The sequence below is a fragment of the Meleagris gallopavo genome, chromosome 11 (genome assembly GCF_000146605.3).
Source record: "Meleagris gallopavo isolate NT-WF06-2002-E0010 breed Aviagen turkey brand Nicholas breeding stock chromosome 11, Turkey_5.1, whole genome shotgun sequence".
NCBI lineage: Eukaryota > Metazoa > Chordata > Aves > Galliformes > Phasianidae > Meleagris > Meleagris gallopavo.
In genome coordinates this window covers 23,227,045-23,243,985 of record NC_015021.2, presented here as the reverse complement: position 1 = coordinate 23,243,985, position 16,941 = coordinate 23,227,045, and the positions used below count along the sequence as shown (strand labels likewise).

At 43.9% G+C, this 16,941-nt stretch overlaps 1 protein-coding gene across 1 annotated transcript in view; it reads left to right on the top strand.

The window, feature by feature from the left end:
- Positions 1–16,941, top strand: part of MED12L (mediator complex subunit 12L) — a 107,545-nt gene that overhangs the window by 75,732 nt on the left and 14,872 nt on the right. Inside the window, exons 17-32 of the mRNA XM_031555087.1 lie at positions 441–588; positions 1,008–1,126; positions 2,252–2,395; positions 2,926–3,089; positions 3,557–3,688; positions 5,352–5,579; positions 7,523–7,664; positions 8,463–8,583; positions 9,332–9,433; positions 10,766–10,879; positions 12,477–12,676; positions 13,196–13,384; positions 14,322–14,396; positions 14,519–14,709; positions 15,022–15,183; positions 16,653–16,764. Coding sequence (XP_031410947.1) covers positions 441–588; positions 1,008–1,126; positions 2,252–2,395; positions 2,926–3,089; positions 3,557–3,688; positions 5,352–5,579; positions 7,523–7,664; positions 8,463–8,583; positions 9,332–9,433; positions 10,766–10,879; positions 12,477–12,676; positions 13,196–13,384; positions 14,322–14,396; positions 14,519–14,709; positions 15,022–15,183; positions 16,653–16,764 — 2,343 coding nt within the window. The remainder of the gene's footprint in view (positions 1–440; positions 589–1,007; positions 1,127–2,251; positions 2,396–2,925; positions 3,090–3,556; positions 3,689–5,351; positions 5,580–7,522; positions 7,665–8,462; positions 8,584–9,331; positions 9,434–10,765; positions 10,880–12,476; positions 12,677–13,195; positions 13,385–14,321; positions 14,397–14,518; positions 14,710–15,021; positions 15,184–16,652; positions 16,765–16,941) is intronic.

Here is a 16,941-nt window from a genome sequence, read left to right as displayed (position 1 = left end):
ATGTAACTAGTTAGAGTTTCAGTAAACTATACACACGTCAGCTTCTTTTGGATTTACAAAACACAGTCTTGAGAGTTGGACGGCATCTTCTTCTTAGTGAGTTGTACATAGAGAGAGGTGAGGAGCAGCCGCTGGACATGTGCTCTGCGCGCTCAGTGCTGCCTGCCGTGGGGCTGGGGATGGGCACGGTGTGCATCTCCTGGCCCTGTCTTTGTAGGTCCCTACGGGGCGTGTAGTACCTGATGACATGTATTCCCTCTGCGTTCTGAACCTGGCTGTTCAGCGATTTCGCTTGGTGCTGTTTCCTCCACAGTGATAATCACAGGAGATGCTTTTTGCAATGAAATGTTCACTATTGCTTGTTGCAGTTTGGGCTGCTGGGCTTCTGCAAGCGATGTCAGAACAGTGATGAGAGATTTCACTCCTCCTGCTCTTTTCAGGATGAATCTTCAAGTCATGAGTGTAACCAGCGCATGATTCTCCTCTATGGCGTTGGGAAGGAGCGTGATGAGGCACGACATCAGTTGAGGAAGATTACCAAAGACATCCTGAAGATTCTGAATAAGAAGAGTACTACTGAAACGGGTGGTAAATGCTTTCATACTGCTGCCTGGTAGCCCATAGCAGAGATGCTGGGAGCTGTGCAGCCCCAGCATGAGGTGCAGCCTGCTGCCCTGCCCTGCTCAGCATTATGGCAGCCAGGCTGTCTGCACCAGTGTGGGGATAAAGCCTGGAGTTTGGTGCTCTGGCCAGGCAGTAATACGCTTTGGTTGCCTTCCTAGCAAAGCAGTGTGACCATTTTTCAGTTGTTATTGAATATCATCTTTTTTGCACTGATGCCCTTAAAGTATCTTTCACATTGTTATGTAGAAGACTGAGGGAAGAAGGATTTTATGTAATCATAAGTGATGTTTTTTCTGTTAAATGTCTTAAAAAGCGATAATAATGCGTAGCTACTAGGGCTCCATGAAATATAAAATGACCAAAATAATCTTTTATCTGTTAAGTTGGGGATGAAGGGCAAAAAGCCAGGAAGAACAAACAAGAAGCATTTCCAACTCTTGAGACTGTGTTCACAAAACTACAGCAGCTGTCATATTTTGACCAACATCAGGTGACGTCTCAGGTACTTCCCTTGTATGAAACTGTAGCCTCTTGTGTCCTGCTGTTGAGTTATCAATTAGGGGACAAATGTGGGTTTTTAAGAAGCGTTTTATATATGCTAGGAATATCACTGTTCTTTTAAGGTAAGAGAAAAAAAGTGCTGTGTTGGTATTTTAAAATACTGCTTCTGTGGGTATTTCTTTGTTTTGTTTGCAAGATGCTTTTGTTTGCTTTTTCTGTGTTTGTCTGTTTGTTTGCAAGAAGCTTTCGGGGTTATTATAGATTTGATTTTTTTAATTGAAAATTTGGAACTCAATTTTACGTTTCAGTTCAGCTTTGTTTAGGGCTCACTGGTAAATTAGGTCTTATCAGCCAATCTCTTGCATGTGTGTAAGGTCTGTTCCTGCATTTGTGTGAAGGATGGTGAGCTCATCTGCGTGTTGGTGCAACGTGTTGAGTACATTGTGGAAAACAGCTGGATAATACAGTTTGTTCGTCCCTTGCTGTTAAAACTGGTACTCAGCCTTTGCTATTAACAAGCTGTCTTTGCAGCTGAATGGGGATCAGAAATAACTTCCTTGGGATGACGAGCTTGGTGCTCCTGGCGTCTGTCAGGACTCACGTGCCAATGTCTCACTTCCAGTTGTTTCTGTATCAAAGTGTTTCTGATACTCTGAGGGCAGCCTAGGAAAAGACTAACAGTGAATGACTGATATTTAATTTATAACACATCTTCAGTGCTTTTCTTCTGAATGAATTTATTGCACGTTATGTTTGCAGGGTGAAGTGTGAGTTGTTATCACTGTCCAAAAATCACAATTCCGTAGGTTGAAAAAAAAGATTTGGGCTCTCTTTGAAACAAAAATTGCATTTTAAAAGTAGGTATTTGTCAAGAAGAGTTTGACCCTCAGCTGCAAAGCAGCAGACCAGCATTTTCTGCGTGATCACTGTAGAAAATATAGCAGCATTGCTATATTGCAGGATGGTAGAGTAACATATAGACTGTGCTTGTACATGATTTGTTAATGCTGTTATCTACAAAGTGCTGTCACCTGCTATTAGCAGTTACAAAGCAGGATTTTTGGAGCACTGGTATGTTTGAGAAGCCCTGGGATGTCATACAGCCTTTCAACATTTATTTTCACAGATCTCCAGCAATGTTCTCGAACAGATAACTAGCTTTGCCTCAGGAACATCCTATCACCTCCCCTTGGCTCACCACATACAGCTGATCTTTGATCTCATGGAACCAGCACTGAATATCAACGGACTGATAGACTTTGCAATACAGGTAAAAAGAGTTTGTTTTATGAATGGATACACTGGGACACAGCTGTGATACACATAGTGTGAAACCAGAAGGAAAAAAGTGCTGTGCAGCACATTCTCCTGATTTGCTGCTGTGTGCTTTTCTCTATTTCAGTTTCCTAACCTCTGAAACAACATGCCAGATACTTCCCCTCCTGCCTGTCTTTGACTGTTACAGATAAAGGCTAGCTGTATTTTTTTTTGGTAATTAATAAAAATCTGGATTATTTTAGCATAAAATATTTTCATATGGGCTTCACAGTTTTAGGCTCAAGCATCTTGTTACACAGCAAAGCATTTGGGTGGCGGAAATGCTGTTTGCTTCTGAAAAACAGTTCTGAGGAGCACGTCTGTACGTTACAGTTTACTTGGCTGCCTCTTTCCCTCATTCTTTGTCAAGCAAGGAATTCCACGTTGGTGTGCCGTTTAGTTTTTCCTTAATTGTTGTTTTTTAGCCCCTATTTTACATGTCGGAAGTTGTTCTCAGTTGCTTGTTCTGGTGTATGTTCTCAGCTGCTGAACGAGCTGAGCGTGGTGGAGGCAGAGCTGCTGCTGAAGTCGTCCAGCCTGGCAGGGAGCTACACCACGGGGCTGTGTGTGTGCATCGTTGCTGTCCTGCGGCGCTACCACGCCTGCCTCATTCTCAACTCGGAGCAAACTGCACAAGTCTTTGAAGGGTTTGTGGCAGCTCGTCTTCCTGAAAGTATTTCTGTTGTTATTTTTAAATAAAATATGTGTTCAGGTTCAGGTGGTGAGACTGAGCAGTGCTTGGCGCCGCGAGCTGCAGCAGCAGCCCTTGCTGGCAGGCTGCAAGCCAGCTCAGAGCCATCCTCAGCCTGGTGTAGTGGCTCACCTCCGCGGCCCGCTCCGGCCAGCGGGAGCTCGTCAGATGGTGGGAGCGCGGCAGATGGTGGGAGCTGTGTCTTGGTTTGCTGCCCTCTTGCTCGGTTGTGCCCTGGGCTCCCCGGTACTTCTGTGTCCCCTCCTCTGGCACCCATGTGAGCTCACAGGTGACACCAAACTTCACGTGGGCCCCATCAGTCTGTGCGTGCAAGGTTTGCCATCACCCTGCCATAAAGGGTTTTGTGACGTGTAACGATACGAGATGTGTTGGAATGAACTCAGAATGGTTTTGTCTTCGCAGGTTGTGTGGAGTGGTGAAGCATGTTGTTAATCCCTCGGAGTGTTCCTCCCCAGAAAGATGTATTTTGGCCTACCTCTATGACCTGTATGTGTCCTGCAGCCACCTGCGAAGCAAGTTTGGAGACCTCTTCAGGTGAGTTCTCCTGGGATCGTTCCTCGCCTGCCGCAGACTCCTGGCTTTCAGTTCAGTTTGCTTTCCATGGAAAATGCACCGCCATCTTTGCAGCTTTACCGTTATGGGCGCAGTCCTCCTGCCCGAGCTCAGTGCAGCAGTGCGGGGCAGGGACCCGAGCAGTGCTGGGTAGGTGCTGTAGCTGCCCTGGAGGAGCAGTGGCAGGGATCTGCTCATGCTCTGCTCGGCAGCACAGTGAGGGCGTGGGGCAAGGTGGAGGCAGCGGTGCTGCACAGCTTTGGGTCTTCCCACGCCTCCACTTCTCCGGGTTCCGTGGAGCTGATCTGCTGTAGCGTAATGCTAATCTGCAGTGCTTTAGTGATAGGCTGTAGTACTTACAGTGCTGGATAGAAAATAACAAAATCTCAGTTGACACAGCTCTGCCATTCTATTAAATGTTTCTTTGATGTGGGGAGAGACACAAACAATCATGTTTGAGTTTGGGAAGTTTTGTGCTCCATTGTCCAGTTCCTTGATTTTTTAATTAAAATAATATTTCAGATAGCTGTATGCTGTATTTATGGCTCTTACTTTTTAAAGGGGGATGGAAAACCTTTCATATGCAAGTATAGGTCTCGTGAGAGTTACAAACCATCCCAGTCACTGTTTCCCCTCCTAAGTTATACACCTGGATTAGGGCTGTGTGTTTCAGATTTGTGGTTTTTGTTTCATGGTGAGCAAGAAAAGAGTTCTCAGTAGTAACTTTTCAATGAGTTTATGAGCATGTGGGAATAGTAGTATTTAGTTTGAGAAACAGTAGGAAAATGAAACTAAAGAACTACAGAAATGTATTAGATGTGTGGTCATTCTTCTACCTAAAATCTGAAGTTCACTAATGCAAGAAACATCCTACCCTGCAACAGAAATTCAAAAAGTCATCTAATAATCCAGAGATATTTGGGATATAAAATCACCCAGTAATGTAGTTTAAAGGTCCCTTTTCAGATAAGCGAAGCTGGAAATTCTGTGAAAACTGAATTAAAATTTATTTTAATGCAGTAAAATTGATGCATACATTTCTTCAGCAGCTGTATATCGGATGGTGTTGCATCACTGCTTTTCTTCTTGGTTTCCATACTGCTATTAAAACAAACCAAACCCTCTAACCTGCACCAGTAACTGCTTCAGCAGCTTCTTAGCATGCAGTGAGTCCTGCTGTTTCTCTCTCTCTACGTCAGTTTGAAGGGACAATAAAATACGGTTCATAAATGTACAAATTTTGAGACTTACCTTCTTGACATTGCAGTGCTTTGGCAATGACTTACAATTCCCTCTGCAGTATTTCTCAGCTGGGTTTTACTTGGTGATCTGCATGTTTTAGTTTGGTATTGTTAGTGTGTTTAATCACATTCACTAAATTTTCCTTAATAAACAGTTTATTCACTTTTTGACAACTTACAAGGAAAGGCTGTGGTGTTTGGTAAGCCACTGCCAAAAGGAGTACGTGTGTGCTCTTTTACCTGGCCACTCACAGTGTCAGTGGACGGCACAGAGGCTTCTTACCAAACTGGGCTTTGATGCTGTGCACAGTGGTAATCAAGCTAGGACTTGATGATCCCACCGTGTCCAATAACATTGTGCAGAGTACCTCTACTTTTGGCAATCTCTCTGTTTTGGTCCTCAGTAGTGCCTGTTCTAAGGTGAAGCAAACAATATACAGCAATGTTCAGCCTTCAAATTCCAATCTGCTGTGGGATCCGGAGTTCATGCTAGATTTTATTGAGAACCCTTCTGCTCACAGCATTAACTACTCAATGCTGGGCAAGATCCTGAGTGACAACGCAGCCAACCGCTACAGCTTCGTCTGCAACGCTCTAATGAATGTGTGTATGGGGCACCAAGATGCAGGAAGGTAAGGGAAACCCTCTGGAGTTGGAACCGTATGCATTTTTACATGGCACACGTGAGATTTCCTTTCACCTGTTTGGTTTGTGTCTCTGTTGCAGTAGTTTTCATTCATTACTCTTTCTGATTGCTGAAAATGTATTTAGTAAGTTTCCTTTAAGTGACATTAATTAAATCAACCTGCGTAATTTAACAGGAAGGAGTAGCTAGTAGGAGCTGCTCACTGTAGGGTAAGCTGGAAGCTGTAACGTCAGCAGATGTGCTGTTCCGGGTAGGACAGCTCAGTGCAGTGCAGCCCATTAGATGCCTGCAAACGAGGGAAGATTCTGCATTAGATCATTTCCTTATTATGCAATCTATGCTTAATTCATTAAGTGTGCAAGTTAATTTATTTTTTATGAAATTCGTCTTTGTAGGTAATATGTAACTTTTCAAAAACTATTTTGTAAGAAGTATTTAAAACTTTTATTGGATAGAAGCAACTAGATTTATAACAGCTGTCAGTTGGATGTTAAGAGTAGCTTAGACTTCTCAGAGCGTGGCTCCAGCAGGGCTCCAGCCATCGCAGTGTAGGGTGGCATCAGCACCCAGCAGGCTGCCCAGCTCTGTCTGCCTGTAGCACCAGCAGGGTCCAGCTCTTGTCGCAGTACAGCGGAGTTTGGTCTGATCCTGTGTGTCACTGCTGGACCTTACAGCTCTTAGAGCTTTCTAGGTGATCTCAAGGTAGTGAAGAACCCCTGCAGTAAAATTACTAACACTGGTGTAGAGTTTTACGTCGCTCCTCCCTCTGTGCATCACCTCTGTCTTGTGCAAAAGCAGCACTGTGGCACTAAAGCTGCCTTGCTGTTTTCCAGTCGTGCAGTCCCTGGTATAGGACGCAAGGGGTGCTGGTTTGGGATCCAGTCTTTATCCCTGTCCCCAGCACCTTCATTCCTATTAAACAATGAAAATTACCAGACTTTGGTGTTCCAGTACTGCTCCAATATGTATGAAGATAGTCTTGATAGTTAGGCCTCGCTGCAGCAGTGGCCAGCCGTCATTGTAAAGGCTGCTGGCAAACCACAAAACCTGAGGGAATGGGGAACATTTTTCCTTCGGATTGGCTCCTGCCCAGGGTGTGTGCTATGTGTCTTTCTCCCCTTTCATGGTCTGAAGGCATCTGGGGAACTTGGGGCATCCTTGGCAGAGAGGAGCAGCTGAGATGAAGCAATTCTGTACACAGCAAAGAGGAAATGTGTCCAAAAAAGTTTTACTGTGGAACGGGGGAGAAATAACTTGTGCTGAGTCAGTTCTGCTCTGTCTTTAAAAATGTCATTTAACTGAGTCATACACTGAATCACACATTGCAGAATATGCAGCTCTGAAACTGCATGGAATGAAATTCATAGAATCAGAAATTCAAGAATCACCTGAGTTGGAAGAGACCTTTAAGGGCTGTGTGGTTCCTCCCCTGCAGTGAACTGGCACATCCACAGCTCCATCAGGCTCTCAGAAGAACTCATTCATGCCGTTTAATTTTCTGTCTCCCTGCTCCCAAGCAGTAGTGCTGCCTGGCACAGGGCGAGCTGAGCAGGGGGTGGGGTGAGGAGCACTGCACGCACTGCTTTCTTGTGGCATGTTTGCATGAAAGACATCATTGCTGCTGTTTGCAGGGCAGTGCTGAGGAAAGGCAGTGTGCCCAGTGGGCAGGAAAGCCAGATTGTTGGGGGTATACAGCAGGGTTTGCACAGAATAAAGGGCCCATGGTAGATCTATGCATGCCATGGGCTGCGAGTCACGTATTGTTTCTTCTGGGTGCTGCAGTTGTCCACAGCTGGATAGCATAAGATTATGTGCAGCATAATCATATTTGGCCATTACCTCCACCTTGAGTAGGGAAACGCCCTTTCTTTTGCCAAGCAGGAATTTGCTTTGACCTGAATATGTATTTGTTTTGTTCTTCTCTCCTAGGATTAATGACATAGCAAACCTTTGTGCAGAGCTGACGGCGTGCTGCACCGTGCTGAGCTCAGAGTGGCTGGGGGTTGTCAAAGCTCTTTGCTGCTCTTCCAATCACGTGTGGGGTTTCAATGATCTGCTCTGCAGTGTGGATGTAAGTTCACCTTCTGAAGTGCTCTTGAACCTATTTACCTGGGAAACACATAGAGCTGCAGTAAGGTCTCCATTCAGTATGTAATGCTGGGCACAGTTTAGTCATTTGTCTGCTGAAGTTTTCAAGGCTTTTCGTTGGACTTTGGACTGAGATTTCTGATTTTTATTCTTTCCTACATCTTCAGTTTGAAGTTAAATGAGGGCAGTGCTTAGAGTTTTCTCTTTGTTATGGAATGGTATGTAAGATTTGGAGGTGCTTTTGGAAAGGAGCAGATGTACTTTCTCTAAAAGAGTGGATATGTAAATAACCATCTCTATTTTAATGACTCTGGCTTTTAGATTGTAGAGGTGTTTTCTGTTCTTTTCTCCCCGATACAAGTTGCCATAGTCTTGTCAAAGTCAACAAGATTATAATGAGTAACTGTATTCAATATCTGATCCAATGTACTGATCCTCAGTTTAGGAACTGATTGAAGCTGTGAATGTTGGGGATATATTCTTGTCCTGAAGCGAAGGAATGAATGATTGTTGGTGTTACCAGTTTTTATTGGTGTTATATTTTCCCAGATTTGTATAAGACTGGCGGTTGTTACTTTGGAATTAATTTGTGATATCTGAAATAGATGTAATTTAGATTTAAGAGCTATCAGTATTGTCACAAAAAGTTTGCGGGCACACTAAGATGTATAGCTGGTTGCTTACGTGTACACATTTGACTGTTTATTCTCATAGTTCCTTAATAATCATAGCAGCAGTGTGCGTGCTGTCATGTGAAGCATTGCCATGTTTTCCCTCCCAGGTGAGTGATCTGTCATTCCACGATTCCCTGGCCACTTTCATTGCCATACTGATTGCCCGGCAGTGCTTTTCTCTGGAAGATGTCGTTCAGCACGTAGCACTGCCTTCTCTTCTTGCAGCTGGTAAGAACACATCGAGAGAAAAACTTACAGTGAAAAGCTTAAGACGTTTTAGGGAGTTTCCTTTGATTGAGTAAGAAGTGAGAAGTGCTCTCCTGTAGGAAAAGCCACCTGTTGTATGCACAGCATGTATGTCCCTATAACTATTGTATGTAGTTCCTAAAAGGAGGGCGCTGGGTTATGGCAGAGCTCCATGGCTGACAAGTGGTAGCAGAGCTGCTGGCAGTGCCTGCCTTCTGGTGTTATGCAGCATCATTTTCTGCTCAGGACTTTTGTGCACTACACTACATGCTTGAATGTCTACCAGATCTACTTAAGTTGTGCTTAGACACATCTTGGAAACTCACCTTTATCTTCTGCAGCCCACAGCAAGCATTTGTCTCTCATTTCCTTCTGCTGTCAGTGCCCGATGTTGCATCCAGCCTGGAACCTGTGTTCCTCTTTGTTGGCCACATTGCATGTTTCTTTTCACTTTCTGCCTAGATTTGTGTTTCTTATTTCTATTTTGACTTTCAAAAGCCAGTTTAATCATGTATTCATTTCTGCCATTAGTTAGGTCTCTGACTTAACAAAAATCACGCTGTTCTTTCCTGGTTTTGAATGGCTCAAGGCCAGAAATGCTAATTCTTGTTGATGAAATTATTGTACTTGCATTTAAAATGGGGCTGTGAAGTAGAACCTTTCTAGGCCTGACAGCGTGTCTTGTGAGGTCCTGGGTAGATGCCCTACGTCCGTGTCCCATCTTCCATAGCCTGTGGGGACCCAGATGCTGAGCCTGGGGCCAGGATGACTTGTCGGCTTCTCCTGCACCTCTTCAGGACACCGCAGGTCTGCCTCTTTCCCCAGGGAGCAGGTAAGCTGCCTGCTGAGTGGTCCTTTTGTTTCAGAGCAGTGGCTTCAGATATGGTGTGTGAAAATATCCGTGGTACAACTAGAAATGACAGCCTGCTTAAAGAAAAAAATTCCTCACAAGCGAAAAGTTATTATGTAGTATTCTTCTGTATTTGTAAAATAAAGCTCTGTGTGCTTATGAAACTCTGTATGTTTACTGAAACTTGTTCATTGGCAAGAGCTGGCCATTCAGGCATTTACTCTGTTGGCAAGATCCGCCATATTGATTCCATATCTTAAGAAAAAGAATTATGTTTTAAAGCAGCACCCACGTACACTTCAGCAGAGAAAGAGCTTTAGAAGTTCTGTCCTGATAGCTCTCATTCTGTTTGTGAATTTCATCGCAGCAGCCATGTCCCCGTGTGCTGGCAGTACCACGGCCACGCTCTCTGTTGTGCTGAGTTTGCTGGGGCAGTGGTGGCTCTCAGTGGGGTCCTTCTGCAGGGAGATAGAAGTGGATAGGGATAAACGTAATGCAGTGTGATAGCTTTGCGTGTAATTAGAAATTAAATGTGCTTTTAAAATAGGGCAAAATAGGGCAACACCTATAGTCCAACGGCAGAAATGTGAGGAAATTGGACCTCAGACTATATTAACGTGTCTGTCCTTCTTAATTGGAATGCTCTGTGGTCTAACCTGTGTGTTTTGCCACAGACAAAAGAGGAAGGAAAGGGGCAAGGCACAAGTAGGTGGCAGTTAAAAGCAAATAACCATTGAAATCACCTGTGTTTTGACTTCTAAATGTTTCAGCAAACTTGATGACAAGGCTGTTTCTAAGGGAGGAATAAACTGAAAGCAGTTATTATTTTAAACTATTAAATGATGTCAAGTTCTTCTGTCTAAAATTAGTAGTTTCTTTTTTGAACAGAAATGAATGAGCTGCTCTTACATACTCAAGCAAAATAAGTGAGTGTGCACTACTCACAATGGTTTCTTGGAAAGACAAATGGCATCACTCTGAACATCCCCTGCTTCCCCTTTCTTTCCTGCCAGCCTGTGTTGCTGAGCACAGTGCCACATGGTATGGAGAATCCCTTTGGTCAGCTGGGGTTGGCTGCCCTGGCTGTGCATCGTCAGCATCCTCGTGGTGTGGCAGTGGCAGACAAAATCACCGTGGCTGTGTGGGCGCTGCTCGGCTGCCATTCAGAACCAAAGCACCATGTATCCACGACTTACCCATTGGTCTTCAGCTTCAATTAGGATGTTCAGTTCTTCATTCAGTTGCTGTACTTCTGTAGCTAGTGTAGATGTAAAGCATAACCATTTTCTACAAGATTTATCCTTCTCTCCGTAGGAAAGCTACCTCCTGGAATTCGTTCTTCTTGTGATCGTCACCTCTTGGCTGCTGCTCACAACAGTATAGAAGTGGGAGCTGTGTTTGCAGTCTTAAAAGCTATTCTGATGCTTGGTAAGACTATGCAGAGTAACATGTAACACTTCTGTTCTAGAGCTCGGGTCAAAACCTGGTAGTGCTAGAGTGCTAGTTCATATCCCTGGGAATGGTTCTGGGAAAGGAAAGCCCTGGTGACAGAATTAAATTGTAGATGCCATCTGTGCTCCTGAAGCATGCGAGTGGCATTTCCCTCTCGGGTCAGGAGGCAGAGTTTCTCTGGTGAGTCAGTGCCAGCTGATGGCTCCAAGCAGATCTGACTTTTTGTGCTTTGACCTCCCCATACCAAATTCCAGTGCATTTCTAACTCTGGTGAGTCAATCAAGTACATAGAGGAAATACGGTCTCAGATCTCTTTTCCCATCTTTTTCTTTTCTTCATCCCAATTTGTGTATGCCAGTCCTTGAAGAACTTGAAGAAGAACCACTGCTATGCTCCACGAACAAGGAGGTATTATTTATCCAAACAGATAACTGCCTCAGATTTTTGGTTTGGCTTCTGTTCAGTTAGAGCTTTTGATGATGTGATGTGAGCTACGATGTAAGCTATGATGATGTGTATTTTTGGAGCTAAGTAAATATCCAGTTAAAGAAGCAAGGTGTTCCAGAGGTGCACATGCCCACAGAGATGTACCTCCAGCTAGAGTACTGATGTTTTGCTCTCTATTGGCCGCTGTCTCAGAACTGTCTCAAAACCCTGTGGTCCTTAATGATGAGACTTGTCATGCCATGTTGGTTGTTGATGCTAATAGCAAATGAGGGGTTTTCTAGAGGATGACTGTCATAATGGTGAACCAGGTATGATCCACAGAAATTTCTGCTGACTTGAGATGTTTGGCTGTGTTAGCCTGCTTCACGTGCAGGCTGTCGTCATGCACGCTTCTGTATGGTCTCACAGGGTGTTACTGTGTGCGGCAGTTTGGGCTCATTTCTCTACTCTTCCACCCTGGAGCTGCATCTTCTTCCTTGTCCAAGCCTTACATCAGTTATGTTAAAACTTTTACAGGTTTGATTTTTTGCATCCTGTCCTATCTGCTCAGCCCTGCTTGTTTCAGCCAGATGGTGTGGCCATGCTGAGCTGATGCCTTGCAGAGAGGAGGGGCTCCTGGGCTCTGCCAGAGCTCCCTCAGCATGTGCTGCCCTTCTCCATTCCCACAAAGGTCCATCTCTCTGGTGAAGGAGTCCATGCTGAAACAGGCTGAGGGAACCATCAGCCCAAACTTGTCTCTTGATGTGTGGAGTGTTTCTAAATCAGAATAGAGAGAAGACTTGGAAAAACAAGAGTCATCTGAGAAGAAGTAACCCAACTCCTCCTTATCTGCCAAAGCAATTCCATGCACTAGTGGGCCCTTTCCTGTGGAGCACACCATGCTTTAAGTTGTGTTGAGTTCCTATAAAACTTTTCCTACTTCTGAAATATCCATCAGAAAGATGTTACACAAAAGGAAGGAAGTGGACAATACGTTGGGCGTAGTGGTTTTCTGACAGACTCCCAGCGCTGCCTTGTTTTTGGAAGCCACTGCCTCACTCCTTCCTTGCTCCCATGCCTCGGGAGATGCCCCTGCCTGGAGGCACTGGGCTTTGGGTAGTGCTCACCCTCTGCTCCTGCTCTGCAGGTGATGCTGAGATCGGCAGCAGCAGTGTGACCCCTGTGAAGAACGAGGAGCTGCCCGTGAGAGGCTTGCTGGATGAGATCCCTGAGGATGAAATGTGGGCTTCCTCTCACGCTCTGAAATCACGTGGAAAAGCTGTTTCCATAGAAACTGCCAGTTTAAGCGAGTATGCTAGATATGTGCTAAGAAGCATTTGCCAGCAGGTAATGTGTAAAACTGCACTCTTCACATAGAGAAAGAGTGGTGTTTCGTTTGAAAAGGATAATGTGTATTTTGGTGCAGAATGGATGCTGATGTATTTCAGTATATGAGTTCTCACTGGTTTTCCTGTACTGGTTTAATACACTGAGACGGATGTTATCAAGGCTAAAGAGAAATACACAGAAGCATAAGTTAGTTTCTAGCATCCACCTGTGCGCTCAGATTCATTTTTCCTACCTGGCTCTTGAGCAGAACATTCCATCAGCTGTCTGTTCAAAGTGCTTTTGCAGTAATATTTGTTCTATTGCAAAGTTGCTTTCAAAGCATAAAAGAAACTTTTGGAACCAAAAGTTAGGTCTTACTCTTTCAGGTATGAATGATGGAAGACATTTATAGTCTCACGTGAACAATATTTCCCTTTAAGTTTTGCATGCTGAAAATCCCTTTTCTGTTTTTTAGTTTACCAGACGTTAGTATTACACTGAAGCTATTTTGTGAAGCTGTTGTCTGATTACTTACAGGAATGGGTTGGAGAGCACTGCTTAAAGGAACCTGAGAGACTGTGCACAGATAAAGATCTAATTTTGGATCCTGTTCTTTCAAACAAGCAAGCGCAGAAACTTCTTCAGCTTATCTGTTATCCTCATGGTGTGAAAGAATGCTCCGAGGGGGACAACCCTCAGAGGCAGCACATCAAACGCATTCTTCAGGTAAAGCAGTGGACAAAAGGAAGGGGAAGAATTACCACTGATGTAGTAACTCTTAGGCTGTCACTCAGCAGCACTGCTTTGCAGTTCCTGGTGCAGTCTAACAGTAGGCCATAATTCTTTAGAAGTTCTACTTGCTCAGGATCCCCAGTCTTTGCTCTAGCCATTTTGCAGTGTGACTTCTGGTGTTTCATTGCTTCTGATTCCATTGCTGTGGAGGAAACAAGTGTGCAGCGTGTGCACCGTTACTGCTGTGTGTCAGTCACTGGGCACTGCTGGAAGGGAGCAGCTCTGGGGGTGCTGAGGTGGGATGCATTCTGCAGGAGATCTCTGTGATGGCAGTGGGCTAAAAGACATTTGTGCTCCATGGAAAAGGCTCAGATGCTGTCTGCATGGTCCTCAACTGATCATCTGCTCAAATTCAGCTAGCTCAGGAGCATTTCATTTCTCAAAATACAGAACTGTGTTTCTTTGAGTAGAACTTTGAAGGTTCAAGTCAGTGACGTCCAGAACAAGAGTAAAAGGAATTGGTGTGCTGCAAAACAGTCACTTCAGCTGCTGGATTTAATTTAGTGGTGTCTGGATGACCTCGTACCAAATACACCGCATCTATTTGCATGGCAATACGTGGTTAAATGTAATTGCTAATGAAAGGGCACATTATATTTTCTGTACTTGTATTTTACTAGACTCAGATTTTGCAGAGAGCATGGTTTCTATTCAGAAAAGTTGCACGTTAAGGGCACTGAGTAATGAGAGTGGACAGTTGGCATACATTCTCAGGGAGGTCTGGTATCTCAAGGTGCCATCAGATTTTCAAAGAGTGCTGCTGGTGATGGTCTGCTTATAAGATCAGGTTTTTGCACATAGTATGAGACCTTTTCCCCCTCAAACCTTTGAAGAGTTGACACGTGTGTCTGTAATGCTGATTCCTACCCAGAACTTAGACCAGTGGACTCTCCGGCAGTCTTGGTTGGAGCTGCAGCTAATGATCAAGCAGTGCACAAAGGAGCCTGTGAGTATTTGTCTTCAGCCTTTCTTATCTAAATATTTAATGCAAAAAAGTATGTTAAATTTTAACGTAGTCCATGAGCAAGCATACCATGAATGTGCTAGTTTACTTATGTTTTACTGTAGGGTTCTGGGTCTGTGGCTGAAATGAACAGCTTGTTGGATAATATTGCAAAGGCGACAATAGAGGTGTTTCAGCAATCCGCTGATCTAAACAATAACTCTTCTAACTCTGGTATAGGCCTCTTCAATCCAAACTCTGTTGGAAATGCTGACACAAGTAATACAAGACAGAATGGTAAAAAGACATTCCTAAGGTATTTTCTGTAGCACCTTTTTAATTATTTTAGCCAACGTGATGCTTAATTATGCATAGATTGCCTAGACTTTTTGCTCTCGAAACAGGAATGACTTACCTGAAGATTACTGCTGTGTGCCTTAGTTTAACAATAAATTATTTCTGATAATTATTCTTGAATTTTCGGAAACCAGAAATTATGATTGCTCTGTCCACGCTAGTTACTGCAGTGTGTTGTGTCCTTATTAAAGCAGTTTGGTATTGTAGCAGCTAGCACTGGTTGCAAAACTGCACGGATACTTTGGCTGAAGCAAGCTTGTTCTATTTCTAGTTCCTCTGAGTGGCGAGGAGTGTGGCTCGTGGCTCCCTTGATTGCAAAACTACCTACCTCAGTTCAAGGTAGGGTCTTGAAAGCTGCGGGAGAGGAGCTGGAGAAAGGTCAGCATTTGGGGTCATCTTCTAAGAAGGAAAGAGATAGACAGAAGCAAAAGAGGTATGACCTTGGGAGATCTCTGTAAACAGAGCTGACAGGTATTTTTGAAGGAGGGCTGTACTGGGCACTGGGCTGTTGCGTCACAAGACCTCATTGGTTCACTTCTGTGCAGCATGTAAGTTATGAACCCAGCCAGGGCTCAGGTTTAATTTAGTCTGAAAAATACCATTGGTCTCAGAAGACAAAGTGTGAAAGTCCTGTAACACATCATCCAGAGGCTGTCCTGCCTCCATCAGTAGAGAGAAGTATAGAACCCCTCTTTGCCTTCTGTTTCTTTTCCCATGGGAAAGCTCTTGTGTAGAAAACCTAAAACAAGCCGCTTTCAAAATAAAATGGCTGTAGAAGCTGTTAAGCCCTTCCTCTGTCTTGGCTTCTATGCACGGAATTAAAAGCATTTATACCACTTTGTGTAGCAGGGATTGCAGTTGCAATAGTGGTTGTCTTGCAGGTTGTCATCTTTTTCTTATGGCAATTAATGCAAAAGCTAACAGGTACTCCTACCATGTTGTTCCTTAGCTCTGAAAACTCCCCATTTTAACATGATTTTTGAAACTGTTGGCTTTCTAATTGGTTTGTCCTACAGGGCCTAGAGATTTTGCTGTCCCTTTAGTCTGGTTGTCACTGAAATTGCTGAAGTCAAGTTAAATGCCAAATGAAAACAGCTGTTGAAATGAATGCCTGTACGAAATAAATGTGTATGCATGGGTGTATGTTTTGTTCTGTTCAGGATGTGTGTCATTTCCTAGGAGTTTACATAGCTAAAACTGTAAAAATCATTGCATGAACTGTTACTCAGATCCCTTTGCTCACGTTTTTAGTGTCTCTTTTACTTCACTTATTGTACTCCCAGATTTGTCTCTGCATGTTTCTCTCAATTTGCCTGAATTTTATGTTCACAACGGATACACAGTACTCTAAAGAATATATATATGGATTCTGAATGCCCTTACACTGTTATGGCATGTTTCCTGCAACCAGCTAAAGCTGCCTCTGGATTTACATATGCTAAACCCATGGTAAAATTTTAGTGGGATTCAGTTGGCTTTCATTTTAATCAGTGCTCAGAGGGGAAACTTGGGATTCACTTTGGGCCACTAAATGGATTAGAAGCTTTAGCTGTCTGGTCTCCACCACAATTATATCCCTAGTTAATGAAAGCAGTCTTAAAATAACATGTTCTGAGTCAGACCTGCAAGTGTCCATGTGATTCTCGGCCATGCAGTGCCCTGAGCTAGGTGGGTTCTCAGCACTGACACGTATAGCAACTGGCTGCTGCTCTTCCTACTTCTCGGTGCACGTTCTTTTAATTTGTCTTGTGAGGCTTTCATTTACAAAAACAGAAACAGACATACATGTAGGCAATGCTACTTCCAGAAAAGAAAAAAAATAGACAAAACAAAGATGGGAGTGGAGATGGGAACTATCAAAATAACATTACTAATTGACTTCTGTGTTTGTCTCTCCCAAAGCATGTCTCTCTTGAGTCAGCAACCTTTCCTTTCTTTGGTACTTACTTGCCTTAAGGGACAGGATGAGCAGCGGGAAGGGCTCCTAACATCACTGCAGAATCAAGTCAATCAGGTAAAACGAGCACGTAGTCATGAGCACCTTCAGTGGACGTTTGTGCCGCCGGTTTGACGTGTACAGGGGGGCTCAAACCAGGGGAGTCGTAACACGTGGTCTGCTGGAAGGAGCAGTGAGGGGGAGAAAGAATGGGGAAAAGTTTTCTCCATTTATAAGAGAGAATACATCTTTTTT